Source organism: Sceloporus undulatus, chromosome 4, assembly GCF_019175285.1.
Source record: "Sceloporus undulatus isolate JIND9_A2432 ecotype Alabama chromosome 4, SceUnd_v1.1, whole genome shotgun sequence".
In the NCBI taxonomy this organism is placed as follows: domain Eukaryota; kingdom Metazoa; phylum Chordata; class Lepidosauria; order Squamata; family Phrynosomatidae; genus Sceloporus; species Sceloporus undulatus.
Window position 1 is genome coordinate 120,893,287 of NC_056525.1, and position 17,179 is coordinate 120,910,465.

General features: G+C 41.6%; 1 protein-coding gene across 1 annotated transcript in view; it reads right to left on the reverse strand.

Annotated features, from left to right (window-relative positions):
- The window catches only part of LAMC1 (laminin subunit gamma 1), a 133,221-nt gene extending 116,719 nt beyond the window's left edge, over positions 1 to 16,502 (reverse strand). Inside the window, exon 1 of the mRNA XM_042462566.1 lies at positions 16,055 to 16,502. Within this exon, the coding sequence (XP_042318500.1) occupies positions 16,055 to 16,433 (379 nt within the window). The 5' untranslated portion in view covers positions 16,434 to 16,502. The remainder of the gene's footprint in view (positions 1 to 16,054) is intronic.
- Positions 16,503 to 17,179: the final 677 nt, after the last annotated feature.

The following is a 17,179-nucleotide window of genomic DNA, read 5'->3' on the forward strand; positions in this document are numbered from 1 at the left end:
TTACAACACTGGGGCTGCAGTACTGGCATTTAACAACTGTGTCACCAGGGCTCCCCCAATAAGCTCTATCCACTCAAGCCCTCTATATCAGTGGTTCTCAAACCATGGTGCAGGACCCCTGAGGGAGTGTGAGTTGCTCAAGGGAGGGCACAAGACCCGTAGGGCCTGATCCACCCCCCTCTACTTTTCCCAACCTTTTTCCATCCTGGAGAGAAAGAGAAAGGCAATGAAGATGTTTGGAGCTGCTGCTTCTGCCTGAGGGATGAATAGGAAAGCAGTGAAGCTCAGTGGATTGTGGTCTCTCGTGGGAGCCATCCCAAGCAGCTGCTGCTGCTTCTTTCCCCACCTTTCTCATCACTGCCCATGTTCTCAGAATGAAACATTACTGCAACCTCAACTCATTCTCACACACCCTCAGTATATCTCTCGGTGTATGTGCGACTCTCTGTTACACACTAATTCTTACACACATAGTAAGAATAGTAAGTTCTGACACTCTCTAATACTAGAAACTGAGGATGACTGCTAGAAAACATCTGTGCTGCCAACAAATCCCTCTATAGTAAGTTGGTCAGTGACTGCAAATAGCAGGTATTTTGTACAGCAAAATGCCACACAGTCCCCAACTTCTTCTATCCCTTAAAATAAATGCTCAGCCATGTATAATATTCCCAAGTATCTCTTACAGTGGCACCAGTGCTGTAGGAAAGAGATGTAGGAAGAAAGGAATTAGGGAAAAACCTAAGAGTTTAAAGGGTGCAGGGAGGAGATAAAGAGCTTTCAGCAACTTTATATAACTGTGCTGAACAACTGCTGGCCATTTAAAAAAGACTGATCTCTCAACTACTCAAGTTGAAACCTGCAAAATGTAAATCCAGTCTTTGTGAGACTAACTAAAATAGAGTCCCCTCAGGGCTCCACAAATACCACTGTGAAGTCACTCAAGTGCTCAGCATGCTGTTCTGAGACCTTGATTTAACAAAGTACAGTATCAGAAGGATTTCTAGATAAACTGCACAGCTGAGACTGTCATGGGACAAGAGATTTCTTCCAAATCATTTAATCTTCATTTCTAGACAATCTAAAGAAAGAATATTTTTAAAATTACAGAACTTACATTGACATTCTAGCTACTGCTGGAATCTTATGCATATATACTAATGAAGTAAACCCCATGGAGTTTAATGGGACCTACTTTCATGGAAATGTGTACAGGATTGCAGTTAAAGCATCTCACTTTAATGGATAGAGTACAGAGCCAATCCGCATCTATGATTTCTAGAAATGCAAAGGATCGTTCAGCAGACAGCAAAGCTGACCTCTAAGCCTCACAATTACAGGCACACATTTATACATGAATTTGTATACAAAGGATGGAGATAACCTGGATCTCAATAGGAGCAGCTCTTTTTTGACTTGCTAATCGAAGTACTCACAGAAGGAGAAGGGGGCTGCCTGCATGCATGTCCCTCCAATAGCACCTGAACTGAGAACAGGCACACCTTAACAAAATGAAGGCTTGAGACTAACATATTTTCCCCCTCCTGTATGATTTTTAACATCTTTGCCTGATGAAGAAGTCAGTGAAACTTTAAAACTTGCAAGATGTATTTTGTGCATTTTGGTTGACCCCTGTTTTGTGGATTTGGGGTGTCACTGTATTTTGCTACATGGCCAACACAGCTATCCTTGGATATGTTTACATGAATTTAGGACTTACATGTTTCAGTGCTATACATGGCTAGTTCCTCCCTTCTGCAGTAGTTCAAACACTACTTCTGCTCCCAAACCTGCTCCTCTCTTTCTTTTCCTTTGTAGCCACACTACAGTATGGCAAACTGGACAATGCAAGAGAACTAAAGAGTGGAGTCGAAGAGCTTCCAAATTATTGGCTGCTGTCAGTGGCTGGGTGGATATGAACCAAGAGGAGATCTGGGCAGCAGAAGGACCAAGAAAGCAGAAGAAATGATCCAATGAGAAAAGGAAGCAGAAACAGCCCCAAAATTGTCAGGCCTAACAGCAGCCTAGGAAACTAGGACTATGCATGGAAAAAAAAAATAATCCAAACAAGTTGGGGAGCAGAAGGAGAAGACTAAAGAGTAGAACTGGTAAAGGGGAATAGAACAAAGAGATAATAAGTATTGACAGATGGAGAGAACCTACAAATGTGATGAGAGTAAAAGTTCAAATTTATCCGACAGAACCAGCCTCATCTTTGGCTGCAGGCCTGCAGTTTATTTTCAGTATAGGAAAAAAAGAGTTCTCATGCATTTATAAAAAGACATGTACACACACCATAAAACAGCTCAGTCAGTAACTTGTAACCCAGACTTAACCATCACTGTCAGTCTGCATCATTATTTCACAGTCATCCTATTTATTGGGGCATTGTTGGTGGGAAACTGACACTAGCTTAGGCCCCTGCATTTCAAGATTCCTACCCCCCAATGTGATCGTAAGTGACTTCACCTTTCACAGCAGGGCTTGTTTAGAAGTTAAATTGAAAAAGCTCCTCTTGTCTAACGAAAACAAGCATACCCCCAGCCCCTGTAATTTAGGGAAAAGAGGGTCTTTAATTGCAAATGGAACCTCAAATGATTTCTGAGAATACCACAAACAGTGAGTGATGTAACTTAATTCAAAAAGAACAAGCATGACATAGAAAACATCACTACTTATTAAACTTAATGCCAACTTTAAATATCAAAAAATTCTCGTAACATAAAATATCTGTTAAGATGCTTTGTGTTAAAGGCTTATCACTTGCTCATGGTTAACAGGACATTAATTGTATTATTACTGTTAGCTTTTTCCTGAAGTGAAAATGCTGGAAATATTTGAACTGATCATAATAAAAGGCAGCTAGAGGAAAGGGATCCCAATAATAAGTATTAATATTTAATACAATCTCAATTGATCTTACAACACAACATACGGTAAGTAATTATCCCCAAATAACCATGGGGAGTTGAGAGAAATGAGGAATGTTCAGAGAATTCTTAACTCAGTCTCAAAACCACAAGGTTGCGAGTTCAAGACCAGCAAAAGGGCCCAAGCTCGACTCAGGCTTGCATCCTTCCGAGGAGGGAGCTAAAATGAGTACCCAGACTGTTGGGGGCAAATTAGCTTACTTGCTAATTAGCTTACTTGCTGTTCACCGCTATGATCTTTGGAATAGCGGTATATAAATAAAACAAATTATTATTATTATATTATTATTCTCTTTGTTAGTATTCTTTCACCCAGCTTCAGAAACTCAAATTTTGTTTTATGGCTCAGAACATAATAGGTCAAATGGATTAATTTTTACTGAATGTTTTACTCTTTTTGTAAGGCTACACTCCTTAATATATTTGGCCGTATCTATGGAAGCAAGAGTCATAAATCAAGTTCTTTCTTCCTTACTTCCCCAACATTCCTTCACACATATTCTAAGCATAGAGGCCTTTTGTGGCTGGGACAACTGTACAATACAGATGTAACCTCCAAGTTGTTAACAGAAATTCACAGACTGCTTGCCTGTTGTGAGTAAAAAAAACACCTTGTAGTATGCAAACCATACGGTTTTCTAAAAGTTGGTTCTTTAAAGCCAAATATTATTCCCACTCAGTCTTACCTCTCTAAAAACCTCTACCTCTCTTATTCTCTAGCAGAACTCTTCTATTTTAAAAAGAATGGACAGCCACAAGTGATTTCCTAAAGCACACAATGTTCATTCCCATTGGCCTGCATGGTTTCATACTATGGCCAGATTTCCTCTTTTGTTCAAGCTCTACTCAAGAAAACTCAGCACTTTCATTTCCAAACAAGGAGAGATAACATTTTTAGACTAAATACTCAGAAATCATCCAACAACTCTATAGTGCCAGAATTCTAAACATACACCTCCTCCTCCTCTACACACAAGTTAGTCTCAAAGGTAAACAAAATCTCTCTATATACTGATTCTACAGACTATATCTTTGGCTATATCTTTAGACTCTTACTAGTAGACCAGTGGTTTCTTGAGTAGTCGATCCCATGTGACGCACAAAGACATTCACCCTTCTGCAAATATCACTGTTGCAATATACCATGCACCAATAATGCACAAAGCGCAACAGCGACACACTAAAGGATCAGATGTTGCCAGTGAAACACATAAGAACATTTTGGGTAGCAGCACCGTGGATCTTGACTGTCCTAATGTGTAATCGATTCTCGGGATGTCAATGTCAGTTCAGAATACAGAAAAACAGAATGGATTCCAATTGGCAAGGGGACCAGAAAGGCTGCATTGCATCACTATCTGTCTAACCTGCATGCTAAATGTATCATAAATAAAGCTGATTTAGACTTGGAGGAAGAAGGTGTGAAAATTGGGGAAAAGAATATCAACAAATTAAAATTTGCAGATGACACCATATTACTAGCAGAAAATAGCAAAAACACTATTTCAGAGGGATTGAACATAAAATGGAAGGGGGGCTGTCTAAGTATTTATAGTGGCCTAGTCTCTATAGAGGAAAAGTAAAATAAATGCAATAACCATAACCAGCCACAAAAATGTGATATAACAAAAAATAAATAAAGGCCAACCATGATTCCTCCACATAAATCTCAGTCTAAGATTAACATGATCATATAACTTCTAGATGCACTTATTGTGGCCTAGGCCTGGAGAGATTGCTACCTTGGCCATTAACAGCAGAGTTGAGGCAATTTTCTCTACATAATTAGCTAGTCAGGGTATAGCAGTCTTTCCGCCTGGTGAGCAAAGGGGAGAGGGCATACTGTCCCTCCCTATTCAAAGCCTTCCTTTTGCCTCCAAGCTTCAGTGCAATAATACAAAATAATGCCACACCAATGGGGAGCCAATCAAAGACAACTTCTTCAGTGTGTCCAAACAGCTACAGGGGTTATTAAAAGTACTAATGCATGTATGGATGTCTTTTGATCACATCATTTGCTGAGAGAGTACATTTAGAAATCCACACATACAGGTTTTGAGAAATATTGACAGTTTAAATGTTAAAACATCATTTTTTCCCATTATGACTTATACTTATAGTACTGTTGAAGTCCAGATACTTACTCTGACCTGTTTTCATACTGAAGATAAACTTATACTGTTGAACATATTCAGAGTTAACCCAGCTGGCCATGCAAAATCCACAAAACAGCAATACCTTTATTGGACCAATTTAAAAGCACGAAATGCATCATTTTGTTGTTGTTGTATACCTTCAAAGTCACTCCCAACTTATGGTGACCCTAAAGAGAAACTATTATGGTGTTTGCTTGGCAAGGTTTGTTCAGAAGAGGTTTGCCATTGCCATCTTCTGAAGCTGAGAGAGTGGTACTTGCCCAGTTGGTTTCATGGCTAAGATGGGAATCAAACCCTGGACTCCAACATTCAAACGACTATGCCACACTGGATCTCCACAAATAAATTATACAACACTATTAAGTTTTGGCTACACAGGTTAAGCAATGTGTGGATTACTGTTAATGTATAAGAGAAATAATATAATGTACTGTACTTGGCAGCCCATTTACTTGTCAAGAAAAACCTTACATGTGAAAATAACCCTTCTGTCTCATCTAATGTAGTACGAAAGACTTGTTTTTCACTTTCTCTAGTTAAACAGAGGGCAAACCTAAACTAAGAAACAAATATAGGTGGAAAAAACTGTGAGACTGATAATCCTGACAAGTGTTTTTTATTAAATGTCTTCATAATAATGCCTTTTCTGTTGCCACACATGCAAGGACCATATTTACTTGTGGATGGTTTGATGTTCTTAAAGATTTATACAAACTGAAGAGAAATTAGAATATAGCTCAGTGATGGCGAACCTATGGCATGCGTGCCAGAGGTGGCACTCAGAGCCCTCTCTGTGGGCACACATGCTGTTGCCCTAGCACAGAGTTTGCCAGAGTTTCTTACTAGAAAGCCAGAGGGACGTGGCACTTTGCAATAAATAAGTGGGGTCCGGGTTGCAGTTGGGCACTCGGTCTGTAAAAGGTTCTCCATCACTGATATAGCTTCTTGTTCAACTGGGTTCACGCCTGTTTAGAATACAAGAACCCCACAATAAGTTGCTTCCTACAGAGCCCTGGAAACAAAGACGAGTCAGACAAATCACAAAAATAAGGGCCAACAACAATCATGTGAAAGATTTAACCTTGTGAGTCCTGAAGTAAAATTTGCAGTCTAAAATTCACCAATTTAACCTGGTGTAATAGCCACACTAATATAAAGCCGTTTCCAGGCAACACTAAGCTCATTAGAACTAGATCTGCCTCTACCGGTCAATTTTTACCATGCAAAACTAAAGTACAGTCAACCCTCTGTATTCACATATTCTGCATCCACATATGCATGCATGGTTTGAAAACATTTCTCCCCAGAAGTTCCAAACAGCAAACCTTGATTTTGTCATTTTATTTAAGGGAATGGGAAAGAAAGTGATGAAAGAACTAGAAAAAATCCTAAAGAGTAAAGATATACAACTGAGCACTAAAGTTAGAATCATCAATCCACTGTATTCCCCATCACCAATAGCATTTCCATTTTTATACTGCTTAATATTGAACTCAGCACTCTCTAAACTGTTTACAATCTATAAACCAATTGCCCCACATGAGAGCTGAACTCATTTGAGATTTGGGGTTGGAGATACTGTGGACAGCCAAAAAGACAAACAAATGAGTCCTTGAACAGATCAAGCCTGAACTCACCCTGGAAGCCAAGATGACAAACTGAGGCTGTCATACTTTGAGCACACTGTGAGAAAGCATGACTCCTTAGAAAATACATTATGCTAAGAATGGTAGATGGTAGTAGAAAAAAGAGTCTACATGGAGAAAAATGGACTCAATCAAGGAAGTAACAGTCTGAATCTGTAGGACCTAAGTAGAGCATAGGGGTCTTGGAGATGTCTCATCCACATGTTCGCCATGAGTCGAGGTCAACTCAAGGACAGCTAACAACAACATAAGGAACACCATTTTAACTATGCCATTTGATATAATGAGATGCACATCCATGGATTTTGGTATCTGGAACCAAACCCAGCGGATATCAAGGGCCCAATGTATCAACATAAGTTATTACAGTTAAGGGCAGAAGAAGAGCTGCAGTTCAATGAAATCTTTCTACTTACTTAGGACAATTTTCTCATGCCTTTAATATTAAAGAAAACTCCTAAGACCTTGGGAGGAAAATAAAACCCAAAATATGACAAGGCCATAAAACTAAGACTTAAATCCTATATATGTTGACACTAACTTGGCAATACTCCATAGTTAAAAATAGCTGATAACAATATGACAAACCCCTCTCTTCAAGTGAGCTTGGTTATGGTACATTGCAACAGTACAGTGAACATTTCAGAGACAGATACATAGAAAATTATTAGCATTCCAGGAACACACTGTGAGATTTATTTATTTAATCCTTTGCAGCTTATCCAACCAAAAAAACCATGGCATAAAAGGATACCCCAATAACTACGATAACACAGAGACCTTGACAAACTCAGCAGTGTAAAAGCCCTTAAGAACTAAAAATATAATACCAGAAAAAAACTAAATAAGCTTCTATGAGAAATAAATCCATAACGTGGATACCATATAGAGATGAGCTTGCTCTGTATCATCTCTGCTCTAATTATAGCAAGTGATTGTAAATGATGGCATTTAGAGCATTTCTGCATTACTTTAAAGTTTAAAAGAATGAGGAGGTACAGTTGGGAAAAGGCACTCGTCTTGTGGGACATTGGCCTGTTACAGACTGCCAAAATAAAGCTGCTTCGGGTCTCTTTGGAGGTATGCTATTTAAATGATGCATGGGTCCTAAGAGTCCGGAGGTCGCGCCAAAGCCACACTCCATTCCTAAGCACCGGAGTGCAGCTTTGGTGCAGCTTTTGGTTTCTTAGGGCGCATGCATCATTTAAACAGCATACCTCCAAAGAGACCCAAAGCAGCTTTATTTTGGCAGTCTGTAACAGGCCAGAGAGACCATTCAGGGCTATAAAATTAAGATCCAGAGCCTGGAATAGCAGCCAATGTAACACTATTAAAACTGGACACAGTTTTTCTTTCACACTAGCCAGCAAATGAATAGCCACTTCCTGTTATTATATTCTAAAAGGATTAATAGACAACCCCAAGTTCTTCAGTCATTACTACGTATAAAGATTTCAAAGTACACACTTTAAATAAAAGAAACTTACATCACATACAGCTTATACCTGCGCATTATTCCATCTCTGGCATGAATTTAAATCATCTGTTCTATCTCACAGATCGTGAATCTCTTTAGGTATGTGATGGTCCACATTTAAGGCTGAAAGATTCTGAATCTGTGCTGACTTTTGCATGTATGTGTTTTCAAGTCACCTCTCGGCTTATGGCAACCACATAAATTTCACAGGTTTTTTTCAGACAAGGAATACTCAGAGATGGTTTTGCCAGTTCCTTCCTCTGAAATATAGCCTATGACATCTGGCACTCACTGGTGGTCTCCCATCCAAGCATTGAAACTACTCAGCTTCCAAGATCACATGGAATCTGGTGCCTTTAGGTATTTAAGCCCTGCTGTGTTGACTTAACACTTTAAACAAATCCACAATTCAAAAGTTTTTTTTACTGTTATTCTACAGTATCATTCTCTCCTTTTATCCCCAAGAACTTTTCAAATCACAAACAGCTCACAGTCTAAGAATGTTTTAACAATGCTTGCAAAGAAGCTTTAAAATAACCCTATGTTCCCACTAAAAATGCCCTGAAAAGACAGCAGTAGTAAACATTTCACAAAGTATGAAGTCATTGCAAAATATATTCAGCAAAAAACATATTAAGTTACCACCAACTGTCAAGCTGCATTCTATTTCCATATACCCTTTTCAAGCAATGAATAGACAGTCCCTTTGCAAAACAAATAATCAATTTCCACTGGGTTGTTTGTTTCTGCCTTGGTGCACGATAGCATTTTTCATACCATCCTCACTTGCTCCAAATTTCATACGTACGCAGCAACCAGCAAAACAACAAGCTTTTGTACTGTTAATACAGTTTCCCATTCGTTGCATGTTTTAGTCTGTGGAAAGCAAGAAATCAAACATACTTCAAAAACTGAAACGCACAGACAAAAGAAGAGGAAGAAGAAGAAGAAGAAGAAGAGAGAGAGAGAGAGCACGCAAGACAAGTGCTGAATACATTACTACGTTTTCTTAGCTGTCATGCAGTTTTACATACAAAAAGACTCCATATTTACACTACCACATCACAGGTGTCCAAACACTGGATCACTTGCAGTTAGGAAGTGTCAAAAGCTCTCATTCTTTCCCCAAATAATTACTTTGTCATTAGAGATACCGGTTCATTTTTGTTAACGTTTGCATTCAGACTCCAAAATCTAAGCTTCACCACACACATTGTTCAAAGCAAAGCCAAATAAAAAGCAAATCCAGTGGCGAATAACCTGCTAAGATACTGCAGAAATCAGCTCCTACAATTTATCACCGCTCTGAGACAGACCATTTCCTTTTTGCTTTGCGCATGATGGGATTAACTGTGAAACTACTTTGTGGCCTATTTAAATTATGTTTGACCACCACAAAGCAACAATTTAACCCTGAGACAGAAGGCTTCTTTGAAGTGTTTATTTCATGTCCCCAGATATACAAAGGAACAGGGAACTGTATATTGTGTACATTCTTCACTGGTCCACTCCCCACACAGCTTTCAAACTTTGGCTATAATTTTAAATAATGACTTTAAGTTCTTTCCCACCATTATGTGCCAACCTGTTTAGTGGACGGAGTCAGTCAATATTTAACGTAAAAAAGCTTAGCTCTTGTAATCCATTACCCTCTACTCAGGAAGACATAACCATAGTCTTTCAAAGTAAACAGAAGACTGAAGGACAAGGAAGGAAAAGATTAATTCCACATTTATAAAGAGTGAGGGTTAGAAGGATATGGATAGGAACTTGAGTCCTTGTATGGGAAAAGGAAGGATAGAAATGCAGTGGTGCCTCGGGTTACGAAATTAATTCGTTCCGCCATTCCTTTCGTAACCCGAAAATTTCGTAACCCGAAACACTTTTCCGTTAGCACTGGAAAGCCTATAGCTGCACTTTGCAGCATTTGAATTTCGCGCCGAAATGAATTTCGTAACCCGAAAAATATTTCGTAACCCGAAACAGTTTTTGCCAATCCAACTTTTTCGTATCCCGGAAATTTCGTAACCCGATCATTTCGTATCCCGAGGCACCACTGTGACATCAGTGCAGAAAGTGAAACAAGAAGGAAACCATCACTTTACAAAAGACATCTAGAAAAAAACAAAACTAAGATTGCAATGAGAATAAAGACCAGGCATGCAAGGAATTACTAGGAAGGTGGTTATAAAGGGAGGGAGGAGTAACAACCAAGTCCCTTTTTAGTCAAGGAAATCTACCAGCCTGTTTGGGCACAAGGCTCCTATTTCCTATAAATGCATGCAGGTGGCATGGGAAGCCTTGCCTGCAGGTGTCCTTTTAACTAGAGAAGAATAAAAGGCAGGTGATGTTTGCTTTAAAGCAGGGATAGATTGTGTGGCTTTCTAGATATTTCCAGAGATGTGATGGGGGTTGCAGTCCAACAGCCTCTGGAGGAGTGTACAATTCTCACTCACCTACCTAGCCCCCAATACTACTGTGAGTGCAGAAAGGAACATAAACATCAGGAACAGATTGGGATCAGAATGGCACGGGCTGCACTCTATAAACCCTGAATTCTTCCAGATGGATACAATGCTGCACACAATCCCAATGGGAGTATGCACTACTGAAATAGCGGAACTAATGTCTGAATAAAAAATGTACAGAATTGAGCTAAGAATTGTGAATGTTGCACCCTTATCTGACTTGCTGTCAAAATACTCAGTTTTTATCTTACTTATTTAAAACATTTTTACTTAGCTCTTCAGCCAAAGAGGACTCTAAAAGTAGCTTACAAAGATAGTAACAGACAGCTTGTACCCTCAGGCGAATAACATAAAAAGGAACTACACAAAAGAAAAAAGGACTGGGAAGGAAGAGCATTTATTTGTAGGGCAGAGGACAGCTCCATCTCATCTTCGATTGATTTGGATCAGTACTTCTCCAAAGATTGTAAAACAAGATTTTTCTTTGGCATTCTGCTCTGAACTGATCACACATATGTAAGGGTACAAATCACACAAACACATATGCTCTTAGTCATTCATCTCATTGTAATATCTAAGCCACTGTCAAAATAAATCCATACAACACTTACATAGTGTGGAAAGAGCAAGTTACAGGGATGGGAGTAAGTGTACTGCTCAGCACAGCTTCAAAATCAGGATTACCAAACCACCTTTATCTAATCCAGTACACGAACAGGCGATATTCCAATAGAGCTGCTATAATCTACAAAGGCGGAATCAACTCTAGTGATAACTAAAATATAGCAACAAGTATAGAAAACAAAACGATGGCCAACAGACTGGGAACGATGAATATACATCCCCATCCACACAAAAGAGAGACAAAAACGACTGCAGCAACTGCAGGACCATAGTGTTAATTTCCCACGCAAGCAAAATTATGCTCAAACCTCTGCAGTATACACACCAATCATATTTGGAGAGGGGAATCCCAGAGGTGCAAGGTTCAGAAATGGAAAAGGCATTAGGGATCACATTCCAAAATTTGATGGTTAATGGAATGCGCCAAGAAGTTCAAGAAGAAAATTAGCATGTGCTATATAGCAAAGCTTTTGACTGTATAGATCATGAAAAGCAACACTCTTAAAGACATGGAAGTGCCACAATATTTTATAGTCCTGATGAGAAATCTGTACTTAGGACAAGAGGCTACTGTTATAACAGAATATGGAGAAACAGAATGGTTCCCAATTGGCAAAGGGGTCAGGCAAGGCTGCATTCTATCACCCTATTTGTTCAACTTATAAGAAGAAAATATCATACAAAGAGCAAGGTTAGACTCAGAAGATGGAAGAATGAAGACAAGAGGAAAGAACATCAACAATCTTAGATAAGCAGATGACAGCATATTACAGTGGACCCTTGTTATACGCTGGGGTTTGGTTCCAAGATTCCCATGTATAACAAAATCCGTGTATGCTCAAGTCCCATTAAATATAATGACATAGCAAAATGATGTCCCTTATAAAAAATGGAAAATCAGGGTAAATTTATACTTTTTTGGAACATTTTCAAACCGTGTATGCTGGAATCAGTGTATATAAAATCCGTGTATAAGAAGGGCCGACTGTACTAACAGAAAATATCACATACTTAGAACAACTGCTAAGGAAGGTCAAAGAAGAAAGTGCAAGAACAGGTTATAGATGAACATAAAGAAAACAAAAATAATAACCACAGATCTACATAAGATCAGCCTAGATAATGAGGAAATTGGGATAGTTAAAGGATTCCCATACCTTGGATCAAACATTGGTAAGAATGGAGATTGCAGTCAAGAAATAAGATGAAAACTAGGAATGGGAAGGGCAGTCATGAAAGAACTAGGCAAGATCCTAAAGTGTAAAATTATACAGCAGCACACTAAAGGCAGAAGTATCCATGCCATTATAGTCCCCATCACCATGTACGGATGTGAGAGCTGCAAAGTGAAGAAAGTGGGCATAAAGAAAACTCATTTGAGATGTGGTGATGGAAAAGAGTGCTGAGGATATCGTGGCCAGTCAAAAAGACAAACAAATGGGTCCTTAATCAGATCTAGCCTAAACTCTTCCTGGAAGCCATGGCAACAAAACTGAGGCAGTATATAGCATTATATTCCATTTCTTAGGATAAGGTGACAATCAAAGAACCCATCCAATGGTAGTTGGTGGTTTCCATGCTAGCGGAACAGCAAGTCTGTTTTGAGTTTTATTCCAGACTTTAAAAGAGATGCTGAATCTAGCTGAGTAACGGAAATCAGCATCTTGGATACCTCCTTTATAGTTTAGATAAAAAAGCCACAGTAGATTCACTGGCCCTCTGGCATGAAGATCACACGTCACCAAATTTTACATCCCTGACTGACCATGCAATTGCCTGGGCAATTCAGTGGCCAAATCAGTGTGAGTCTAGATTGTCTCTCAGGGCCATAAGGAAGATAAAATGAGATACCATAACCTCATGTGCCATCCTGAGTTCAGTGGAGGCAGAATGAGATCCAAATATGAACAGAGGTGAAGGACAATACAATGCACAGCCTGTCACTTTTCATGCTCCTGAGTCATTTCAAACAGGGACACAACACAGATTGTAGTATCTTTTCTAGCATCTTAACATAAAGACTAAATAGCACTGTGCATTTTATTAAGAATGCAAGTAATTTCTGGAAGTGTTTCTAGTGTTTCCGCAAGACAATATAATCACTCCTGCTCTGCAGAAAGTCCTGGAATCACAGTTCTTGCCCTTCCTCAAGTACATCACTGTCAACATCTGCCTGGAACAGCAAGTATAAGGACAGGGAAAGTATCCAAACACCGTGACATACTCCTGATATCATACAAGCCAGGGCCAGATGCAGATATTGGGCAATCACCAGTTATCTCCTAGGCTTGGAAATGACTGAGACTGCCATTTCTATTGGTAATCTCTTCCACTGGACAAAACAAGTTAGAACATGTCCAGATAAGTCTCTTAACTAAGCAAGTGCCAGCTGTTTCACTGCATGCAACTTATACAGCATGGATGTGGTGGAGATGCTTCAGCCAGTTCAGTGTCTATCCATGTAAGTACAGGATGAGGAACACACACACACAACAACTGGTACAGTTGAATGTCTGTCCATCTGGGCAGTGTGGAGATAATGTCCCTAGAGCAAATCAAGATCACAGGAAGTTGTTGGGCAGACACCTAACATTCAACCGGACCAATTCAAAAAGAGGTGCACCAAATCAAACAATGTTATTTCCTTTAAACAGCACAAACACCAAGAACTTTATTTGTGGGAAATACAATTTATCAGCCCTACCGGTGGAGAAGGGGAGTGGAAATAGAGCTAGCATGCTGTAGTGATGGGAGTGTTGGACTAAAACACTAGGGCCTGTTACAGACTGCCAAAATAAAGCTGCTTGGGGTCTCTTTGGAGGTATGCTGTTTAAATGATGCATGCATCCTAAGAATCCGGAAGCTGCACCAAAGCTGCACTCCAGTGCTTAGGAATGGAGTGTGGCTTTGGCGCGACCTCCGGACTCTTAGGACCCATGCATCATTTAAACAGCATACCTCCAAAGAAACCCAAAGCAGCTTCATTTTGGCAGTCTGTAACAGGCCTGGGAGACCAGGATTCGAATTCCCACTCAGCCATAGAAACCCAGTGGGTGACCTTGGGCAAGTCACCCTCTCTAAGCCTCATAGAAAGGCAAGGGCATGGCTTCTGGACATATTCTGCCAAAAAAACCCTGTGACAGATTTGCCTTATGGCCACCCTAACTCAGAAATGACTTGAAGACACACACAATGGGGAGCAATGTGTAAGGCCTGAAAAAATGTCAGCGGCGCTCACTGATTCTAGTTTCAGAATAAAGTTGCATCTGAACAATTTAAGGAGAATTAATGTTTTTGGGGCTGTATGCCAGGGCTAGGTGTGGTAAAGAGCCTCTGAACTTGGTCAGGGGCATCCTTTTTAAAAAAATGTTCATTCCTCACATGAATCCCAACTCTTATAAAAACTCATAACGTGTCCCACCCTATCAAGATCCTAAAGGCAAGATGTAAACATCCTCTGTCAGAAAACTACAGGACCCCCATTCCTAATTTAGGCCAGGATCTAGCCTGGAAATCTGTTCTGGGACCACATAACATGCTGTGAGCATGCATAGAGCAACCTTTCCCTCAGCATTGAATAATTACTTCATGCACATCTGGGATTGGCAAGCAAAACTTCCAGGCAGGCATCCAGGAGAACAGCGTATAATTCACTGCTACAAGATATGGCAATGCCCATTATTTTAGACAGCTTTTTAAAAACAGAAACACATAGTGCACAAATGTGCACGAGATGGTCATTGACAGTTTGCCATAACACCACAGAACTTCCATGCTCAGAGGCAATGCATTTCTAAGGCGAAGGCCTAGTCTCACAGATAAACAGAGGATAGGCATCACCTCTGTCTCCAAAAGCAAACTTCAAGTATTATTATTTAGAATGGAAAGAAATAATAGCATATTCAGACAAGGCAGAGATACTAAGGAAAGAAAGGATGTGTAAGATCTAAGGGATGGTTTAGCTATAAGTATATAGAGTAAGAAAGGCCTGATACAGACAGCCAAAATAAAGCTGCTTCGAGTCACTTCATTTGTAGCACAGGCTCTGAAAAAAGACTTCCCTTGTCCCTCTCCACCTACTAAATGGAGGACCAGGCTCAGCAAAATGGAGGACATGCCCAAATGGAGGGCCCTGAGGAGTTCCTCCTGGACAGAAAGAGTGAGATGTAAGACATGTCTTGGAAAAGGGCTTCCCATGTGTGTGGGGGTCCCCCCAGCTGCCACATGGAGGACCAGCCACAGAATATGGAGGACACACCCAAATGGAAGACCCTCCTCTTAAACAAAAAGGTTATCTTGTAGGACAAGCCCCAGTGAAAGCTTCCCTTGTCCTTCCAGCTACCAGATGGAGGGTCAGGCAAAGAAAATGGAGGACACACCCAGATGGAGGACCTTCCTCCTGGGCAGGAGGACTGAAATGTAGGACGAGTCACAGAAAAGGGATTCCTTTGTGCCCACACTTACTAGATTATTATTATTATTACTAGGTGGAGGACCAGTCCCAACAGAATGGAGGACATGCCCAAATGGAGGACCCTGAGGGGCAGAAAGGCTGAAATGTAGGACCAGTTCTGGAAAAGAGTTTGCCAGATGGAGGACCAGGCCCAGAAAAATGGAGGACAGCTGCTGGACAGACAGGGTGAAATGTAGGACCAGTCCTGGGAAAGGGCTTCCCGTCCCTCCAGCCACCAGATGGAGGACCAGGGCCAGCCCAATGGAGGACCCCCACCCATCCACCCACCCATCCACTGACCGAGGTGTAGGGTGAGGTTGATGTCCCTGGGGTGCTGGACGCCGGCCAGCATGGTCTGGCTCTGCCACCAGGTGGCGTCCTGGGGGTTGTTGTAGTCGGTGAGGGCGGCGGCGGAGTGGCGCAGGTGCGGGCGTCGGGCGTCGCAGAGGTGGCAGGACTGGGTCACCCCGGTCACCCCGGTCTGCACGCAGTACTCCTCGGGCGAGCCCTGGGCGCCGCACGTGTTGGTGGCCACCACCGAGGCGTTGAAGGCCGCGTTGACGAACTCCGGCATGCAGCGCTGCGCCCGCCCGCTCCCCTCCTCCCGGCACTCGTCCATGGCGCCCCCGCACAGGCCCAGCGCCCACCACAACCCCAGCGCCAACGCCAACACAGCCATGCCGCCCTCCTCGGCACCAGAGACAGGGACACTGGTGGTGGGACTCCGAGGAGCAGCAGCAGCAGGAGGAGGAGGAGCCACGCTCGCAGGCACACAGGGGGAGGGGCTAAGGGGACTCGGCCGCGGTGCACGATGGGAGAGAGAGAGAGAGAGAGAGACCTCAGAGGAGGAGGGGGCACGAGGGGTCTGCCTTCAAGAGGCCTCCCTCCCTCCCTCCCTCCCTCAGAAAGGCAGGGGGAGTCCGCCCCGGCCTGGGAGCCTCTGGGGAGGAAGGAAGGCCCCCTCAGGGCAAACAGCAGCAGAGACTGACTGCCTCCAACGCCCAAACAAGCGCCCTCTCCCCCTTCCACCCTCCACGCCTTCCTTTCTTTTTTCCTTCCTTCCTTCCTTCCTTCCTTCCTTTCCTCCCTTCCTTCCTTCTATTTTTTCCTTCTTTCCCTCCCTCCCTCCCTCCCTCCCTCCCTCCCTTCTATTCCTTTAATTCTTTCTTTCCTTCCATTCTTTCTTTCCAGTCTTTCTTTCTCTCCCCCTCCCTCCCTTCTTCCATCCCTCCCGTCTTTTGCTTCCTTCTTTCCTTTCTTTCCATCCTTCCTTTCCTTCCTTCGTCTCCTTATGTCCTCCCACCTTTCCTTTCTAGTCTTTCTTTTTTTTGTCTTTCCATTCTTTCGTTCGTTCCTTCATTCCTTCCATTCCTTCCATTTTCTCTTTCTTTCTTACTTACTTTTTCCCTCTTTTCCTCTCTTCCT